At 37.9% G+C, this 18,474-nt stretch overlaps 2 protein-coding genes across 2 annotated transcripts; one reads left to right on the top strand and one right to left on the bottom strand.

The window, feature by feature from the left end:
• The first annotated feature begins 1,070 nt into the window (after positions 1–1,070).
• On the top strand, positions 1,071–14,463 carry pdlim1 (PDZ and LIM domain 1 (elfin)). The gene is made up of 7 exons (XM_067421795.1): positions 1,071–1,316; positions 3,805–3,956; positions 5,368–5,455; positions 7,758–7,942; positions 11,113–11,258; positions 11,475–11,592; positions 13,766–14,463. Exons 1-7 carry the CDS (start codon positions 1,224–1,226, stop codon positions 13,950–13,952), a joined length of 969 nt encoding a protein of 322 aa, XP_067277896.1. The 5' UTR covers positions 1,071–1,223; the 3' UTR covers positions 13,953–14,463.
• An 825-nt stretch (positions 14,464–15,288) lies between these two features.
• neurog3 (neurogenin 3) lies at positions 15,289–15,939 on the bottom strand. Its single transcript, XM_067420964.1, has one exon. It carries the CDS (start codon positions 15,937–15,939, stop codon positions 15,289–15,291), a length of 651 nt encoding a protein of 216 aa, XP_067277065.1.
• Between the last annotated feature and the right edge of the window lie 2,535 nt (positions 15,940–18,474).

Genomic DNA, 18,474 nt, shown 5'->3' with positions numbered 1-18,474 from the left:
CAGAGATGTGATAAAGCACATTGAATTTGAGGAAGGGGACACATTGTCAGAAATGAGTCCATATGCCAAATATCTCATTTTGGAGATCTTCCATTCTGCATACCGGTAGTTTAGTTAAGCGTATCAGACTGCCTGAAAAACTGCTGCTGAAAGACTCTCAGATTTTATATAATTAGGTATGCTGAAGCAGGGTTAAACTCTGCAGGAAGGGTGTTAACTAGGCTGTATTACAGAAACGTCCTATCTTAAGTAATAAAACCATTATGTTCTAAATGAAAATTGGAATCACTATGGTTACTAAACAGATAAGATAGGCCCCTGGGATGATATTACAAAACCAACCGGACTCAGAATATCTTTTTATCAACCATTATAATTTGGCCAGGAAAAGAACTTATTTTTTTAATATTGAAAAGTAAGAAATGAAGACAGAACGTTTCTGTAATGCAACCCTACTAATACAGTTTATCTGAAAAAGTTAACGCAATTACAAACAAATGTACACATATTCCGAGCATGCACTCCCACAATCTTTGACAATTGTTTTTTTTTTTTTTTTTTTTTTTGCATTTCTTTGCATTGGCTACTAGACTATTAAAGAGAGAGTAGCCTATAGGTCTATTTATGTTTGGTTACACTTTTGAGGGCCAGGCCTTTGAAAATGTCCTCACAAACATTTTGAAACTTGGTAAAACTGAATCGCGGAGCACTTAAATGTCCTCCTCATTATTTCAAAGGCCCATCATGATGCAGCGTGTCTTTACTTGTTTATTAAGTTTATACAGTCTACACACCTTTAATATAAATCAAAAGTTTGTCTTGTGCAACCGAGTTGCCCGCTTCGTCTGCACTTGATCCACTTTTTGGGAATGCTGAGAATGTGACCCATAGTCCTGGAAAGCATGAGCGAACAGGAATTCGCCAGGAATCCGACTGGATTGGGAGTGGCACATACCAAATCCCAGGATTTGGCTCTTCCATACATGGTAAACTTTGATAAGATGACGTAACGTTCCACCCTTAAACAAACATAGGAAATAAGCTCTTATCAGCACAGAGACCTGACATTATTCGCTCACTTCTGAGGAAGCTCCGCCCAGGCATCATCTCTTCAAAGTGAACGCCCTGTCCCGCTACAGTTACACGAAACTAGACTTTACAGCAGTTACAGTGCACCAGTTCAGGATTAAGTTTACGCCAGCCGTTTAGGCTAAGTGTTGGAAATGCCTGTACGGGTTGTTTTACAAGGCCCTGGACCGTGGGGATTCCGCCTGGTCGGAGGGAAAGATTTCGAGCAGCCTCTTACAATCTCGAGGGTAAGAAATTAACTTCGGATTTCGAAAAAGGTGGCTTTCATAGACACAACTAGGCCAAAATAACAGGCTTCATAAACCGAATAAACGTTCGCAAGAAACGCTACCTTCTAAGGTTAATCGGCAGTGTCATAAGTGTCTAGAACAAATAGAAACTAGTTCTGGACACGAAATCAGATTAATTAGAACTGCTGTAGGCTACTTGATTCCAAATCGTTTCGTAGAAATATAGTCTGAAGCTGCATTCATTTCAAAGCATTACAAGTATCGGTGGCATAAGTGCATGACATGTTACAATGGTAATAATGTCCCACTTACGCGCGCGTTTCAAACGTGTAGGCTAGCCTAAGTTACCTCTGCAACAATCTGCCTGTCAACTCTTAAAGGTGCACTCAGTTTTGTTCATTAAAGTATTTACACATATAGAAATATTATTTGGCTACAGGGATCTTTAGTAACATTAGAAGGAGCCTCAAAACAAGCTTTTTAGAAGAAGCTGTTTTATTTTACATAGCGCCTATCTGACCAAATAATCACACTTTGCCACTTGAGAGCGCGTGCACGCGACAGGAAGTAGGTGCTCAAAACTGTCCCATGTAAAAGGAATAGTTCACCCAAAAATGAAACTTGCCTAATTATTTATACACCTATAGGATAGATTGATGGAGACAATATGACATTCGTCTTGAAGACGAATACGATCAGTATTGTATTAAAAAATGTCCTGGCTAATCCAAGCATTATAATGGCAGCAGTAGCTAAATGACAGCCCAAAAAAGTGCATCCATCCATTATAAAAGTAATCCACATGGCTCCGGGGGTTAATAAAGCCCTTCTGAAGCAAATTGATGGGTTGTGTAAGAAAAATATCAAAAATTAAATTAAAACGTAAACATTTTTTTTAATAAAACCTTAAATAAAGTTAAAGATAGCTTCCACCAGACTGCGTTTAGTATTTAACTTGCATAGATAGTGTAATGCAGTAAAAAATTCTTGTTACTTGTCCGTCATCTGTCGCAAGTTGCATTTTTTCCCCTAGATATTTTACTTTATAACATGTTAAATATAGACACAAACCCATCGATTCACTTCAGAAGGCCTTTATTAAAGGGATAGTTCACCCAAAAAGGAAAGATTTATGTTTATCTGCTTACCCCCAGGGCCTCCAAGATGTAGGTGTGTTTATTTCTTCAGTATAGCACAAGTAAAGGTTTTGAGCTCCAACCGTTGCTCGTATAATGCATGTCAATGGGGTGTATTTCTATGAGAGTAAAAAATAAAGACATACGAATCCATAATAAACCCTGTGGATTGTGGCGACACATTGACGTCTTAAGACGCAAAACGATCGGTTTCTTTGAAAAACTGAACAGTATTTGTTATTTTTTTTACCCCATAACAGTCGAATCTCATCTAGTATTCCCCACCGCCATTTCTTCCATTGAAGAAGGTCAAAATACCGGCGTCATCATAGATATATTCTCATGTGATGGACCTGCACATACACTAATGAGGAATATATATATATATATATATATATATATATATATATATATATATATATATAATATTAGTTTTTTACTCTCATAGAAATACACCCCATTGACATGCATTATACGAGCAACAGTTGGAGTTAACAATCTTCATTTGTGTTCTACTGAAGAAACAAACACACCTACATCTTGGATACCCTGGGAGTAAGCAGATAAACATCAAATTAAAATTTTTGGGTGAACTATCCATTTAATGCCAAAGCCCTGAATGCACACTAAACCCACACTATTTTGAATACATCATCGGAGCGGTATTTGAAGCTGAGCGTATCCCATCATGCATTATATTATCATCCAACTACATCATAGAGGCACCATAGTGTGTCCTATCAGGTAATCACATGTTCTACACGCATGTGGTCTCCACGCCTACTGAACACTTTGGGACAAAATACAGGAAATACATAGTACGCAAGTAGTCAAGTGCAAAGACCACAAGTGTGGTTATCTGGACAGGCCCAGAGAGTGTCTCCCCATCATGGGCGCAGCTATGTTGAAATCGCATAAAACTATATAATTAGCTTTTTATAACACTTCCTGTCAGCGCTCAATGTAAAAAAAATGTAATGAATGCCCGTTCACATCTAGACCAATAACTATAGAGAAAAATATATTATCTTCCAAAAATAATGCTTGATAATATTATGTTCATTAGCAGGCACTACATTTGTCATCTGCCACAATTATTCTCATAAATAAGGGGCACACCCTTATGTTTATAGAGGAAACATAAGTTTCTTATAACAAGTGAAAGCTGATCCAAAGTTATTGTCAAAATGCTACCATATTTTGTTAAGTTTATATTTGGACATGCAAAATTGCACCATTTAACACATAAAGGACGATTTGTCTGCATTCACTAAAAAGCCTATTTTTCCTTTTATACTATGATGATGATACTCTTTTTTTGGCTTTTATTTATTTATTTATTTATTTAGGTGACACCAGGAAGTAAAGCGGCTCAGGCTGACCTTTGCTTGGGGGATATGATCCTGGCCATAGATGGAGAGTCAACAGAAGGCATGACTCACTTGGAAGCACAGAATAAAATCAAAGCCTGCTTGGAGGAAATGGTGCTTTCCATTGACAGGTGAGGGGAACATGCTGTGGTTTGTCTGAATGATGAAATATGCATCATTAGGCATGAGTAATCTTGTCTTGACTAATAAACCAGATGTTGTTTATTACAAATAGTGTTGGCTTTTTGACATCTGCATCTGCTAAATGCATAAATCTAAATGTATGTAGAACACACAGAAAAGCATGATATACTTTAACAAAGCATCTTTTTTCTTCCAAACATTGTATATTTAATATTTTTAACCATTAGGGTGCTATTACACCACTGGTCCTAATATTGAGGTCTTCTCTTAGTGTTTAGTGCATTTTTTAGTGATTCCTTTTTTATTATAATTTTTTTTAATTGCAATGGCTGCTGACAGTTTGGAAGTGGAGATTTTATGAGTTGGAAATTGACCATGCACCTTTAATTCAATTCAAAATTCAATAAAACTTTATTATCTATCAACCAGTTATAGAAATTTGTCTTAGTTTAAAAAGACTTACATATACACACAATACAAATTTCACGTCTCAAACACAATTAATCCAAAACAAATATATGTAATAAATAAAGAAAAACTAAAATACAATATACTAATACAACTATTTGGTCTTATTTAAATTAGATTTGCAGTAGGAATAAAAGAGTTCCTGTAAGTTTTCTTTTTGGCCAAAGGAGCTCTAAAGCGGCAAGCTAAAGGCAGTAGCTGGGAAAAGGGATACAGACTATGAAGAGGGGTCAGTGGCAATGGAAACTGCTTTCCTCTTTACTGCACAGTAATAGAGATCAACAAGTTGAATCTGTGGGGCCCCAATAATTTTAGATTCAAGTTTGATTACTCTGGATAATGCTGAAAGAAAATTAAACCAGGATACAATATTGAAGGTCATAACTGATTCAACAAGAGAACAAAAGCCTACACTGTTGTCAAGATATCCTGTCTTGCAATAAAGCCCTTCAACCTTATCAAAATAAATAAGGACTCAACAGTTAGGATTTTTTATTTCTACTTGAAAAATATTTTTCATGAAATGTTACAAAAATCAATAGGTTTTTATATTGATTTGTTATAATAGCTAGAAAGCATAATCTAATTCAGTGACACAGTGGAAAATAATGGCATACATTGGAAAATGTTGCTGGGTATAATTTTCATTGGTCTGTTACTAGTCATTTTTACAATTTCGACATATCCTCTGTGTCGGTCAGTAGATAACCATTGTGGCGTGTCTAAATAAGCAGGTCTTGCAACATCAGTTCATTACATGTCAGAAAACCCAGTGTTTTATGCCTTACAAGCTTATAAAATACAAGATCAGTAAAATTGCATCAACTTGCCCAAAACTCTCTTATTGTTCAGCCTTGATTTTATACTTTTTTTTAAATCCATTATTGATTCACTGTATAACAGTTTTTCTTTTTCTTTTTTGTTCTTTAGATCAGAGTCAAAAATGTGGTCCCCACTGGTCACTGAAGAAGGAAAGCCCAATCCATACAAGATGAATCTGGCAAATACAGAAACACAGGTGCGTTTCAGCTCTGCTTAACTGGGATTTTAAATGGACCCCTGATCATTTTCAATGAGCTTTAAAGCCATTCTTTGTGCTTTAGGCTGTTATACATAACAGGACCATAGCCGCTAAACAAATAAAGGCACGCCACTATAGGCTGCCAAAGTGAAGTCATTGTTTATGCCCTAACAAGCCTTATCCATGGAGACCAGTGAGTCTATCAGCCAAAAGCATGACGCAAGACCGACATCCTGCAGGCTAAGTTGGAAATTTAGGGTCAGAATGTGAGTGATCATAGGAAGTGTCTGGAGTTTGACTACATAGTTTCAGTGTTATAAATGTTTCCTGATTCAAGCTGGGAGTGAAACATAATAAGAAACAACTGCTAAATATGTTGATAACAGAGGAAAGTTTCACAGTGTCATTAAAACCTTTTCCATGTTTTTATTTTTTTCCTTTAGTTTAATGGTCTTGGTTCACATCAGCTTGGTTAAAAATATCTACACTCTCAGATCTCTTTTTTTGGTCTAATAGTTAATATATTAACGCATTCCTTATTAAATTATCTACCCATGGTTTCACAAACAAGACTTCAGCTAGTCCCAGACTAAAATGCATCTTTCAACTGAAAGCAACTTGCACAGACATATCTTAAAGGTGTCATGAAATGGCTTTTTTTTTAAAAATGTATACTGTTGTCTGAGGTGAACTAATGATGTTCACATTCAAAAACATCATAACTAATAAGTAATAGGCTATTTTCTACACTGGTTTTGAGTCTCTCTCCAAAACGCTGGGTTTTGATGGGCGTGCTGCACTGGAGACTTGGAGGTAAACGCCCACGGCTAGGATTGGATAAGATTTGCATATTTAATGAGCTTAAGCTCCCCTGTCAGTTCAGTGACATGAGAGAGGAGAGAATGAGGGAGAAGCAGCAACCAGAATGATTATCTCGATCACAGGGCTCGTAAACGTATTTATCAAAAAAACACAATGCTTTATTTCTCATCGACCCGCGATTTGATTGGACTATTATTTTCATATTACACATAGCCCACACGATCTTATGATATAAGCGTGAACCGCACGCACACACATACACGTTCGGCACGTGCGCCACCCTTCAGATGTCAACTAGAGAGAGAGAGAGAATAGCAGAACAAGAATGGAATACGAAGAGATTAATCTGCCTGCTGGCCTGCTGAGCCCTGGCCCGTACGTCTGAGTCCAGCGTACTAAAGGTATGCTCTGTTAGACACATACACATAAGCAAAACGATCTATAACAATGCAGTACTATTACATATAAAAACACGTTTTACACACGTGTGTTGGACCATTCCTGTCAGATCCAAATCGAGCATCGACCGGAGATTTGTTTACAAATTATCCCGCAGTGAAATTAAGTGAATATGTCTTCCCCACGTGAGCTGGAACTTCTTTAAAAATAAAGTTCAACCACTCATTCCTAGAAGGAATCATAGGGAAGCTTATGCAGCGACAGTGTTCTTCCACAACCAGGAATAGTGCAATATCTTAATCTTCCTCGGCATATTTATTGTTGTTGACCAGCTAGCACAAGCCCTTCGTGAGTCGTGATTAGATGCGCTGTAGAGGTGTGTGTTTCGTCGCGCACTGACGTCAGTATAAAGCACAGGACCGTTTTCTGATCCTGGTGTCTATAAAAGCTTTTCTTTGACTAACAAGGAAGTTTTCAGCTCTGAAACTTACAGGATATTCTTATATTACCATCACCTTTTATATATTAAAAGTTCAAGGGAAAGTTGATTCCTCAATTCATCACCCCTTTAAAATGTGTCAGTGCCTTTGTTTAGTCTCAAAATGCACATCAGTAATGTTTTTCTTTTCCAAGGCACATTTATAAAAGCCACTTGAATGTCCTAATTGAACTAAGGCCTGATCCTGGCTTAATCTTAGCCCTGTCTGTGAAAGCCCTTTTGTTTTTGCCTTTGTTTATATGCTGTAAAGGTTTAGTTCACCCAAAAAGTTAAATCATTTACTCACCCTAAAAAGACGTTTCTAAGAGAGTTTTTTTCTCTCTCTGTACTTATGTCTTTAAATGTTAATGTTTTTCTGGTTCTTTTAGCATGTAGGCAAAGGACTACAGTTAGAAATTAGTCAGTTGGCTAATATTGGCATGTATACAGAAATACTAATGTGTAATGTTCTTATAAATAAAGATTGTTGTAAATGATGATAGAATTTTCATTATGCTTTTAAAGCTATACCTCTCTCCTCTGTTTGCTGTGTTTTTGAGAATTGTAGTCTCATAGTTCCTGGTTTGTCTTTTTCTGTAGGAAGTCAAACATATAGGCTCTGCTCATAACAGGAGTGCCATTCCGTTCAATTCTGGCAGTCCCAGGGTGGTCACCAACCTGTACAATAACCCTGCTGGCCTGTATTCCTCTGAGAACATTAAGAGTTTCAACAGTGCAGTGGATGATGTCCAGACTTCTGCTGTCTCCAATGAAGCCAGTAGGAAGTAAGCATGATTGCACACCTCACTGACATTCTTGTCACATATGCCACAATATGGTGCAACTAACATGCAAAAAAAAAAACACACAAAAAAAATTGTATTATAGAGCCAACACGTAGGGAGGGACCTTAATAACTGTGAAAAGGTCTCTAAAAATAGCAAATAATTAGAACTTTTTATGACAAAGCAAGGTTAGTAAAGGTTGTAAGATCTATCTATCTATCTATCTATCTAATATATATAATACACACTCACCTAAAGGATTATTAGGAACACCTGTTCAATTTCTCATTAATGCAATTATCTTCTCAACCAATCACATGACGGTTGTTTCAATGCATTTAGGGGTGTGGTCCTGGTCAAGACAATCTCTTGAACTCCAAACTGAATGTCAGAATGGGAAATAAAGGTGATTTAAGCAATTTTGAGCATGGCATGATTGTTGGTGCCAGACGGGCCGGTCTGATTATTTCACAATCTCCTTAGTTACTGGGATTTTCACGCACAACCATTTTTTAGGGTTTACAAAGAATTGTGTGAAATGGGAAAAACATCCAGCATGCGGCAGTCCTGTGGGCGAAAATGCCTTGTTGATGCTAGAAATCAGAGGAGAATGGGCCGACTGATTCAAGCTAATATAAGAGCGACAAATTTGGCATTGTTTAAATGCCACGGCCTACCTGAGCATTGTTTCTGACCATGTCCATCCCTTTATGACTACCATGTACCCATTCTCTGATGGCTACTTCCAGCAGGATAATGCACCATGTTACAAAGCTTGAATCATTTCATATTGGGTTCTTGAACATGACAATGTGTGCGTCTCAATCAGCTCCTTAGTTCACTAGTCAGGGCACTGATCAGGGAGTCAGCCTATTGACTTATGTCCTGATCAGTGCCCTGACTACTGAACTAGGGAGCTGATTGAGACGCAGGGAATGAGTTTACTGTAATAAAATGGCCCCCACAGTCACCAGATCTCAACCAGGGATGTAAATTAGCACCCGCCACCAGCCAAATGCAGGTGATTTTGAGCTGTGGCAGGTAAACTCGCTTCACCTACTGGCCACCGTGGCGGGTAAATAAAAATAGCATACTATGTATCCCCTCGTTGTAAACTTTGTTCAATGCATGCGAGTGCGGCCGTATGTCCGAATATGACCAGTAGTTTTCGCCGTCATTACCCGGATGTAGTGCCAGAAGACGCGAATAAAACTCGCGCGCGCTGAGAGAAGATCCGTCACTGTGCATCATCCGAAAGCGCGCACACGTCTCACAACGCGCAAATATTGAGTTCTCTTTCAAGTCTTGCGCTTAAACGGACAAACTCACACAAAAAGTATGTCAACATGTCCATCTTGATGAGTATCCAAGCAGACATAGTCTGTATATTACTTAAGTGAACTGTATACAGTCGAGAAAGACAAGCATCTCCTTCTATTAGGTCTTAAAGGGGCAGTGGCCTTTACTGCTCTGTTTAATGTCAAACAAAAGGACATCACTGCTCTTGATTGAATAGCTTTTGTAAGTTTAATAAGGATTATTCTTTAATTTAAACAGTTAAATATGCAGTTAATTTACATTTGATTGCTTTATTCAATTTCGGTACCTTTCTGCAGGCCTGTACATTATTATTTCATTTACACGTAAGTGAGGTCAGGTTAAACATTTTAGTTTGAATTTTATTTTATACTGTGGGTTGTTGCAATGTGCTAGATAAATATTTGCATAATTTGTAATTGATTTACTATTTGAAACTTAAATATTAATTAATGCAATTGCAATGCCTTGATTTTTAGTAAAGTTACACAGTCATAGCATTCGCCTCATGCAATGGATAATTGGCACAATTTCTTTCGGTGTTTCAGTTTCAGACAATAATTTTTATTTCGGTGCATCCCTACTGACAATGTTCTGCTCAGTGTGTCGTCAACACGCTTCAGAAGATGCCAAAACTAGTAGTTTCATTGTTGGTAAACCTAAAACTGGAAGCCATAAAAGACCACAAATCATCCAAATGCCACATCAAGGTAAAAAAAAAGTTCAGTTCATGGTTTGTGTGTGTATAAGAGAAAGAAAAAATGTCAGTATTTCATTGAGACTTGAGATTAAATAAACTGCTTAAGTATTGTAGCGCTTGTAGTATTAATTTTTCACATGTAGTTACACATTGTCAGTTAAAAACAAGAAAGTGTCTGGTTAAAACATTGAGTGGCTGGTAGATTTTGAAATCCAGCCACAGTGGCCGGTGGACAAAAAAGTTAATTTCCATCCCTGATCTCAACCCAATAGAGCATCTTTGGGATGGTGGAACGGGAGCTTCGTGCCCTTGATGTGCATCCCACAAATCCCCATCAACTGCAAGATGCTATAGATATGGTGTGAAAAGGGAAAAACATCCAGTTAGCGGCAGTCCTGTGGGTGAAAAGGCCTTGTTGTTGATGCTAGAGGTCAGAGGTGAATGTGCAGACTGATTCAAGCTGATAGTAGAGCAACTTTGACTGAAATAACCACTTGTTACAACCGAGGTATGCAGCAAAGCATTTGTGAAGCCACAACACACAACCTTGAGGCGGTTGGGCTACAACAGAAGAAGACCCCACCGGGTACCACTCATCTCCACTACAAACAGGAAAATGAGGCTACAATTTGCACAAGCTCACCAAAATTGGACCGTTGAAGAGTGGAAAAATGTTGCCTGGTCTCATGAGTCTCGATTTCTGTTTAGACATTCAGATGGTAGAGTCAGAATTTGGAGCATGGATCCATCATGCCTTGTTACCACTGTGCAGGCTGGTGGTGGTGTAATGGTGTGGGGGATGTTTTCTTGTCACACTTTAGGCCCCTTAGTGCCAATTGGGCATTGTTTAAATGCCCCGGCCTACCTGGGCATTGTTTCTGACCATGTCTTTATATAATATATATATATATATATATATATATATATATATATATATATATATATATATATATATATATATATATATATATATATATATTAGACATAGACATAAAACATTCATTCCAGTTCTGTTTTTTTAAGGATAGTTATTTGAATTTATGGCTGTCAGGGCTGAACTAGCCAGTGTGGATTGGGTTGAATAACATAAAACTATTAAGATAACGTTGTTTGTCTTGTGACTGTCATGTGTGATCTTCTTCCTGTATTATAGCTCAGATCCCTGTAGACCTGGCCAGCCAAAGCCTGCATTACCTGCAGACTCTGAGGTGTACAAAATGCTTCAGGAGAATCAAGAATCCAATGAGCCTCCTCGCCAATCTGCCTCTTTTAAAGTTCTACAGGAGATCCTGGAAACTGGTATAATATCATACACACATTGTATACCCTATTACATTGTTTCTAAATTACATGAAGGTGACCAGGCCTTAGCTTCTGTTGACAAAATGTGTGTCTGCAATTCTAGTCTTTCATAATTAGTTTCTAAGACCACAGCTGTGAAACACACTTTGTAAATGCCATCAGATGATTGTTGGCCTATAACAAAGCCTAAGCATCTTTTTTTCTTTGTGTCAGGTGATGCAGATAAACCCTCTGGCTTCAGAAGTGTCAAGGCCCCCTCCACAAAAATTGGAGCCTCAGTTGGGAATCCTGAAAAGCTCTCTCTTTGTGAAAAATGTGGTTCAGGGATTGTGTAAGTTTCATTATATCTTTATAGGAGTTTTAAGGAAGTGCATGCATCCAAGAACAGTTACATGTACTTTTTAGTTTCATGAGCAATTGTAATAAGCCAGTGTCGCCATCTAGTGGAAACCTTTGGAATTGAATCTCTTTAAAATATCTTTAGTGGCATTCACTGCAGAGCACAATGAGGTCCGGCTCCCTCTCTGTTGATCTAATTGGTGGAGCTTAAACTAATTAGGTTTAGAGGTTGTGGCTAGAGGTTTTTTGCTCCACCCATTTCATCCAAAGAGGGTGACCTGGACGTCAAGCTGCACCCATTGGTTCTGCAGTGAGCAGCCTCTCATAGTAATAAAAAAAAAATCCCAAATGTGTTTCTAGTGCTGGGGTGACCAAAAATGTATAACACTGTATTTTTCTAAATTACACCAGTTTTGCGGTATATGACAAAAAAGATTCCGCTATGCATGAGTATGACTGGCTGTTAACCACATTTTTCTACTCATTAAGAGAGGATGTAGTGCAGTAGATTGACTAGAATGCCCTATTTTACTGTCATGATGAGTGAATATTGTAGAAAAATTCCACACTAGAATTAATACAGGTTTGCAAAGCCCCACCAAATGATGCTGTGTGGAATTTCTTCTGAGAGAAAATTGTCGTGGTGCCCCCCTCAGCACCAGTGCCCTACGCGCAGCACGTGGTGGGAGCGGCGGCACTGAAGACAACAACCAATAAAACAGACCTGCAATGCATTTATTACAGATACATGAATATTAAAATATGACTACGGAGAGAGGAAAAAAACTGAGTTGAGGGCACCATAACTCCTTAATAAATCTAACCCTATATAACAACAAACTGCCAAAATGAGGGAGAAACCCCAAAGAACATTTAAAAGATCTAAGGAATACATTTAAGAGCACTTAAGTCTCTGAACAAATTACACACAAGTTTAACACAGAAAGAATAAAGCAGTTACTTTTTGCCCATTCTTCTTTGTATTGTCTATTACTATGTAGTATTTTGCAGTAAAATATCCTAAAACCACCAGGCCAGTGTTATATATTTTGTTCAGTTGAGTTCTTACAATATCCCAAATGTTTCCAATTATTTTTAAATTGTGAGAGAATTGCTATTTTAACCAAGGAGCAGGGACATCTGAGGGAGTCGCCTGTCAATTGCGTCATATCTGCGTTACCCTTGGTTTCCCCTTAGTTACCAGTGTGCAACAAGTGTCACAGCAGCGGCTGAGTGAACACACAGAGTAACATCATAACATTTTTTTAAACACACTTGAAGCTATCCAATAAGATAAACAGTGTTACCTCATACTCATGATCGGAACAGCGGAAATGGCGCCATCTACGGTGTCCCGTCTTAATAAAAGTCCCACTGCTCAAGGCAACGTGTGTTTGTGTACCAGTTGCTCCAGCAGCCTTGCTCAGCTCCCTCAACAATCTGTCCTGCTCTGCTTCATACTACAGTAACGTTAATCCTCACGTTCATGAACTTGATTTCTGCCTAAGTCCTATAAGATATGAAAACCACATGTCCCAAGATTCTGCGCTCAAACTTAGCATCTTAAAACTACGCCTTTGTTTTGAATAGGTGCCCTCTAGCGGATGGAAAAGTTACATAGTGTAGCTTTAACTCACATCATTGTCTTAACAGAATAACCCATCATGTCATCACGGTCGTTATCAGACGTATGGCTTTAGTATCAGTGTCCTGATTTGCACATATATTTCATTTGAAGAAGACCTGATGAAATATGCGCACGTACACACTGCTGGTTTATGTTTAGAGCACTACAAATTATTAAATATGTCCATAAAATCTTAAACAAGCTCACTCTGTTCTGTATATGATCTCTATGATCCATGTGGTGAGGGTTGTTAATCTCATCGTAGTGCTCCACACAGAAACAACTCTTGTGCATGCCACATAGTGTTTGAATTCTCTGTAACAGTGAAAAGGGACCACTCTCGAACGGTGTCACGATGCGCCGCGTTTCGAACATTGAGTGTTTGTGTATTGTGGTATATAACCAGTATTGTGGTCATATTATATCATCATAGCTAAAATAAACACTGTTATGCGGTATGAACCGGTATACCGCTCAGCACTACGTTTCCCTATATTGTGACTAACTTTTATCTCTGTTTCTTTTTTTGGTTTTAAAGGGGAATGATTGTCAAAGTTCGAGATAAGTTTCGCCACCCAGAATGCTACATTTGCACAGACTGCGGGATCAATCTTAAGCAGAAAGGACACTTTTTTGTTGAGGACAAGATTTACTGCGAGAAACACGCACGTGAACGCGTCACTCCTCCAGAGGGTTATGACGTTGTCACTGTTTTTCCAAAGTAGACTGTTACTAACATTAAAACTGCACATTCCCTTATGTGGGGAGTTCCTTCAAAAATGTGTAACACTTTATTTTGGATAGTCTTCAAATGAGGCTGCTTTGTTGCCAGCGTGAATGTGTGTAGCATCTCTTACATGGGCAGAGAGAAGTGCATGGGTTTGTATGGACTTTGGCAACATCAGACATCAACTGAAGATGTGAATAAAGGATCTATCCAGATTAAGTGCTATTCTCATACATTCCAATGTCTTAGTCATTCCATTCATGTATCTCTTTGTGTAATAGGCTTATATTATTGGTGCTTGGGTATCTTAAGACCACTTTCTGCCTTTGCAGTTTTTCCAAAAAAGTTGATCATTGAAATGTATGTAATCATGGTCATATTCCTCACAACGGTATGTAAAATCCATTTTCTGTATGTTTATTGTCTTTTGGATTCATTCTCCATGTTTTTTTATTAAAATAACTTGTTCATCCTTGCTAGCAAAATAAAATGTTGCATATCCATTGTGATATTTGTTTTTATGGTTTATTTATTTAAAGATTGAGTTTTGTTACAGGCTTTTTTGTTTAGGAATGTTTATTCATTTGAATCCCGCTGCCCTTTTAAATAAAAGGCTTTCTGCAGAAGCAGAATAAATGACTGAATATTTGAGTGTTGCATTGTAAGCAACTACAAATTGTAAGAAATCTTAAGAGTGAAACTGTAATCACAATTACTCAGTTCTTGTAAGAATATACTAACTGAACAGTATGCAATTTAACAGAACATATGCATAGAGAATACAAGTACCAAGCATAATGACAAAGCTTACTTTTTATGAGACATTGCTTGTGTCTAGGGGTTTTTTAACCTAAGAAATAAAGGTCTCATTTTAACGTTTGTTCCAGTAGCGATATTGCCTGGTCTTCTCTATTGTAAGCAGAATTTACTTGTTGCTCTGGTAAGCGCGGATGATGCGCATGCGCAGAATCCTGTCCGTAAAATTACAACATGCAATCTTGCTTAACGAATCTCTAAAGATGAATTTATTATCCTTGATTGTAGAATGTCTCTTCTATAGATGCACTCGAATAAAAATAGACTTCAAAAAATAACTGTATTTATTTGCTTGAATTCAAAAGGAAGAAATATTTACAACATTTATATGTTGAGACATAAGCATGCAATACATCGTCTAAATAATTAAAATGATTAAATCATTATGTTGTTTTTTTCCAGGCATAAATTAAAAGTATAATTTATACATTTATGAGCTGCCCTGAAATGTGGAATAGGTACCCGTGGTCCTAATTTCAAGAGTCATTTTTTGCCTGATTTATTTTGCTACTTGCAGATCAAAATGTCAGATTGTCCTGAAAATTGCAGTTAAATTCCTCTAGCAACAAATCAGTGTAGTAGCCCTGGGATTCTTGCCAGTTTGATGATGAGTTTGTGGAGAGCCACTTGGATGCGCATGCGTTTGCTGCGCTATAACGCGCATCCAAGCAAGGGCTTGGCACTGTGAGGTTTCCCTGATCCCGAGAGTGATTTGAAATTTGTCGAACGTGATCTGCAATTCTCAAAGTTTCTGACAATGCCCAAATGTAATTGTGCGCGAATCTCAAAGTCTCAATTTTTGTCAGTTTCGCGTCGTCGGGAAAAGTGGGAAGCACGCTTCTCAGAGTATCCAGTGCGGAGTTCAGCTTATGCATGCGGTGCCTTTCTCTATCGTTTGCCTTCACTCTGCGATTCCCACGGTGTCTGCTTGCTGATTTAACTGGCATCTTTATCTTCATTCTTTTATGGCTTGCGTTCTCTTCGCTGAAAGTCGATGGGCACTCTTCAGTCGCTGAGTCTATGTTGCCAAGCTCACATTCTCTTCTGTATTTGATTTGTTGACCTTTTGTAATGTCTGTGGATCCGGACTTGAGGTCTATTGCCGAACTCCAGTTAGATTTAAAGGTCCCATTCCTTCCTCCCGACACGCACGTGGATCTTGGAGTCATTCTGTTATCGTAAAACACCACAGGTCATTCTCAATCCAAGGTCTCGATTTATAATCAATAAGAAACCTATCATAATTTAGAAGCTTACCTCTTGCAGACTGGCTCAGTGAACCCGAAGTTCCGCAAAGGGTGTTGGTCTACAGGGTGTCCTATCGAACAGTGAACAACATGCAGTCTCTTATTCATTCCCTTAATATATAAATCAAAGGGACAATAGAGGGTGATGCGCCCATTCGTCATGTATGTCCCTTTATCCTGTCTGCGCTCTAGGACAAACAATTGGAGTCAAGTGGCCAATCAGAACTGAGATGGCGCTTTCCAAAATGTACCTTCCTAGTTTCAGAAACATACTAAGAGAATATATTAAAACAGGATAGAAAATGTCGGGTGACATTTTCTACAGTTGTCTTTCGTTTTCAATACTAGCCCTCTTATACTTTTATCTCATTTATATCTAAAATTAGAATTTCATCACGCGAAACTGCAAATATATAGTGGCATGTAAGCTTTTTCCCCCACGAATGAATGATATAATTCAGCACGATCGAATTAATAATGGCACTGAATATGCATTAAGTGTTTTTTTTTTTTTTTTTTTTTTTTTTTCTGGAATGGATGGTAGTAAAAGAACGCATTAACGCAACTGGTGACTTGGTAACCTTGTCACTGCGTTAACACACTAACAATTTGGGTATTATGAACATGCTTCGAGAACAAACTGTGACACATTCTTCTTAAAAAGCAACGTTCAATAATCAGAGCTGAAAATAATTACTAATAAACAATATTTTAGTGTCCTTGCCGTTGTGCGCCTTGTCGTGATATTCATGTGCGTAAATTGTGTTGTAGTGCAAAAAGCCCTGGGAAAATAATATTTAAGCGAAGAACATTGAAGAAAAATTGAATCTATGTGCAGCATCAGTTTCCTAGTGCAATTGGGGACACAGAATATCATGCACAACAAAATTTGCAAATTAAATATAATGCGTGCGCACTGATGTCTCCAAATGGTATCCGTTATTAGGAACATTAAGTGCGCGTCGTAAATATAGTCACAGTTGCAAACAAAGGACTTTCAACGTGGTCGGATAGCACGAGTTAATACTTGACCTCAAGTCTTGATAAATCTTCATTTATTGGAGAGACCAAGGGCCCTGTTATGGGCGCAACATATTTACCGTGGTGCCCAAGTGTCCACAAAGACACTCGTCGCCAGTCTAACTAAATATGTATTTTGTAAGACATCTGATAACCATATGCTTTCAATAAAATGGACAAATAAAGCAAGGAGATAGGGAATGTTGTCGTGCTGTTATAAAGGCCTCGAAATAATCCAAAGTAAACCAAATATTACCGCTTTACAAATAACTTTTAATGCCAGATGCATATTGGGATATCGCGGGACAGGTGTCAGTTTGGGACTGTCAGATTTGTCCCCCGATTTTTATCAGTGCCTAGTTATATCTTGCTTGTTATGCAAAGTATGGGCAAACATAGGCGACCTGCTGCTGTGGAAATCATAGATATCGCAAAGAACGATTTAACAATAAATGCTCCCTATACTGAAGAGCAGGTGATACCTGGCTTCGCTCTTGATTGATAGGCCACGTCTTCAACTGCTGCACTTTACAATCTGTTATTTATGAAACGAAATCTATTTCTTATTATTTTAAGAAACAGAAGTACCAGGTGGGGCTTTATTTTCATCCCCAGCCTTTGTTTGAAGGGCATCTGAAGAAGGCAATCAAGGACTAAAACTCGCTGACCAGCTTTTTGCCATCCATTTGTCCCAAACTGGCAGAAAAGCTATTTAATTCTTCTCTCTTGTTCAGACGCGGAAAAGGCTGCACATAAAGAAGAAAAGGAAACTTCACCGAGAAGACAAAACAACAACTTAAAAACATTTAATTACAACCCGGATGCCATATGTACACCTCTTGTTAAAACTCAAACAATGTCAACTCTTTTGTGTGGCAAAACGTGCACCTTTGGAGACGTGTGCGCTTTTGGAACGGTGTGCGCATCGAGACCAGAAAGATCTTGAGTACACTTCTTGGAAGAAGTAATGCAGTTTTAATGTGCTTTTGAGGTTCCTTTTAGAGTCCACCCATTGTGCTAAAACGCATATGCTTGTTATGACCGAATACACCAATTATAATTGAATAGGCAAGAGCTTCTTGCTAAAACTCTATTTGGTTTGAGCAATCGGGGGTCACCCTCAATAATTAAGCTTTGGTAGTGCTGTGAATGCGTGGGTTCAACTGCAGCTTTTCTCCAAATAGTAGGACCCGTCAGCACAGACTTGAATCAATTTTATCTTACTATTGCTGTTGCTTGCTATGTTTGTGGGTAAAATACATTTTTACTATGGAACGATGAAACAATATATATGTATAAATAAATTAAAAAGTAAATAAATATATTTAGTGTTGTAAATATTTTTGACTAGTTTTATAGTAGTCAAAATTATTATAACTATGAACTTTACTGTTCTGCAAACTCTAAATTGTGTTCAATTTTATTTATGTTGTATTA

The sequence above is a fragment of the Pseudorasbora parva genome, chromosome 17, assembly GCF_024679245.1.
Source record: "Pseudorasbora parva isolate DD20220531a chromosome 17, ASM2467924v1, whole genome shotgun sequence".
Classification (NCBI taxonomy): Eukaryota; Metazoa; Chordata; class Actinopteri; order Cypriniformes; family Gobionidae; genus Pseudorasbora; species Pseudorasbora parva.
Note: the sequence above shows the minus strand (reverse complement) of the source record. Positions and strands in the feature narration are given on the sequence as shown.

Bases quoted from the DNA above. Each gene is read 5' to 3' on its own strand.
- pdlim1 (XM_067421795.1), top strand. From the start codon at position 1,224: ATGCCTGTACGGGTTGTTTTACAAGGCCCTGGACCGTGGGGATTCCGC. The intron at 5,456-7,757 runs GTGCGTTTCAGC...CTTTTTCTGTAG, and splicing joins TGGCAAATACAGAAACACAG to GAAGTCAAACATATAGGCTC. The intron at 7,943-11,112 runs GTAAGCATGATT...CCTGTATTATAG, and splicing joins TCCAATGAAGCCAGTAGGAA to CTCAGATCCCTGTAGACCTG.
- neurog3 (XM_067420964.1), bottom strand. From the start codon at position 15,939: ATGACTCCAAGATCCACGTGCGTGTCGGGAGGAAGGAATGGGACCTTT.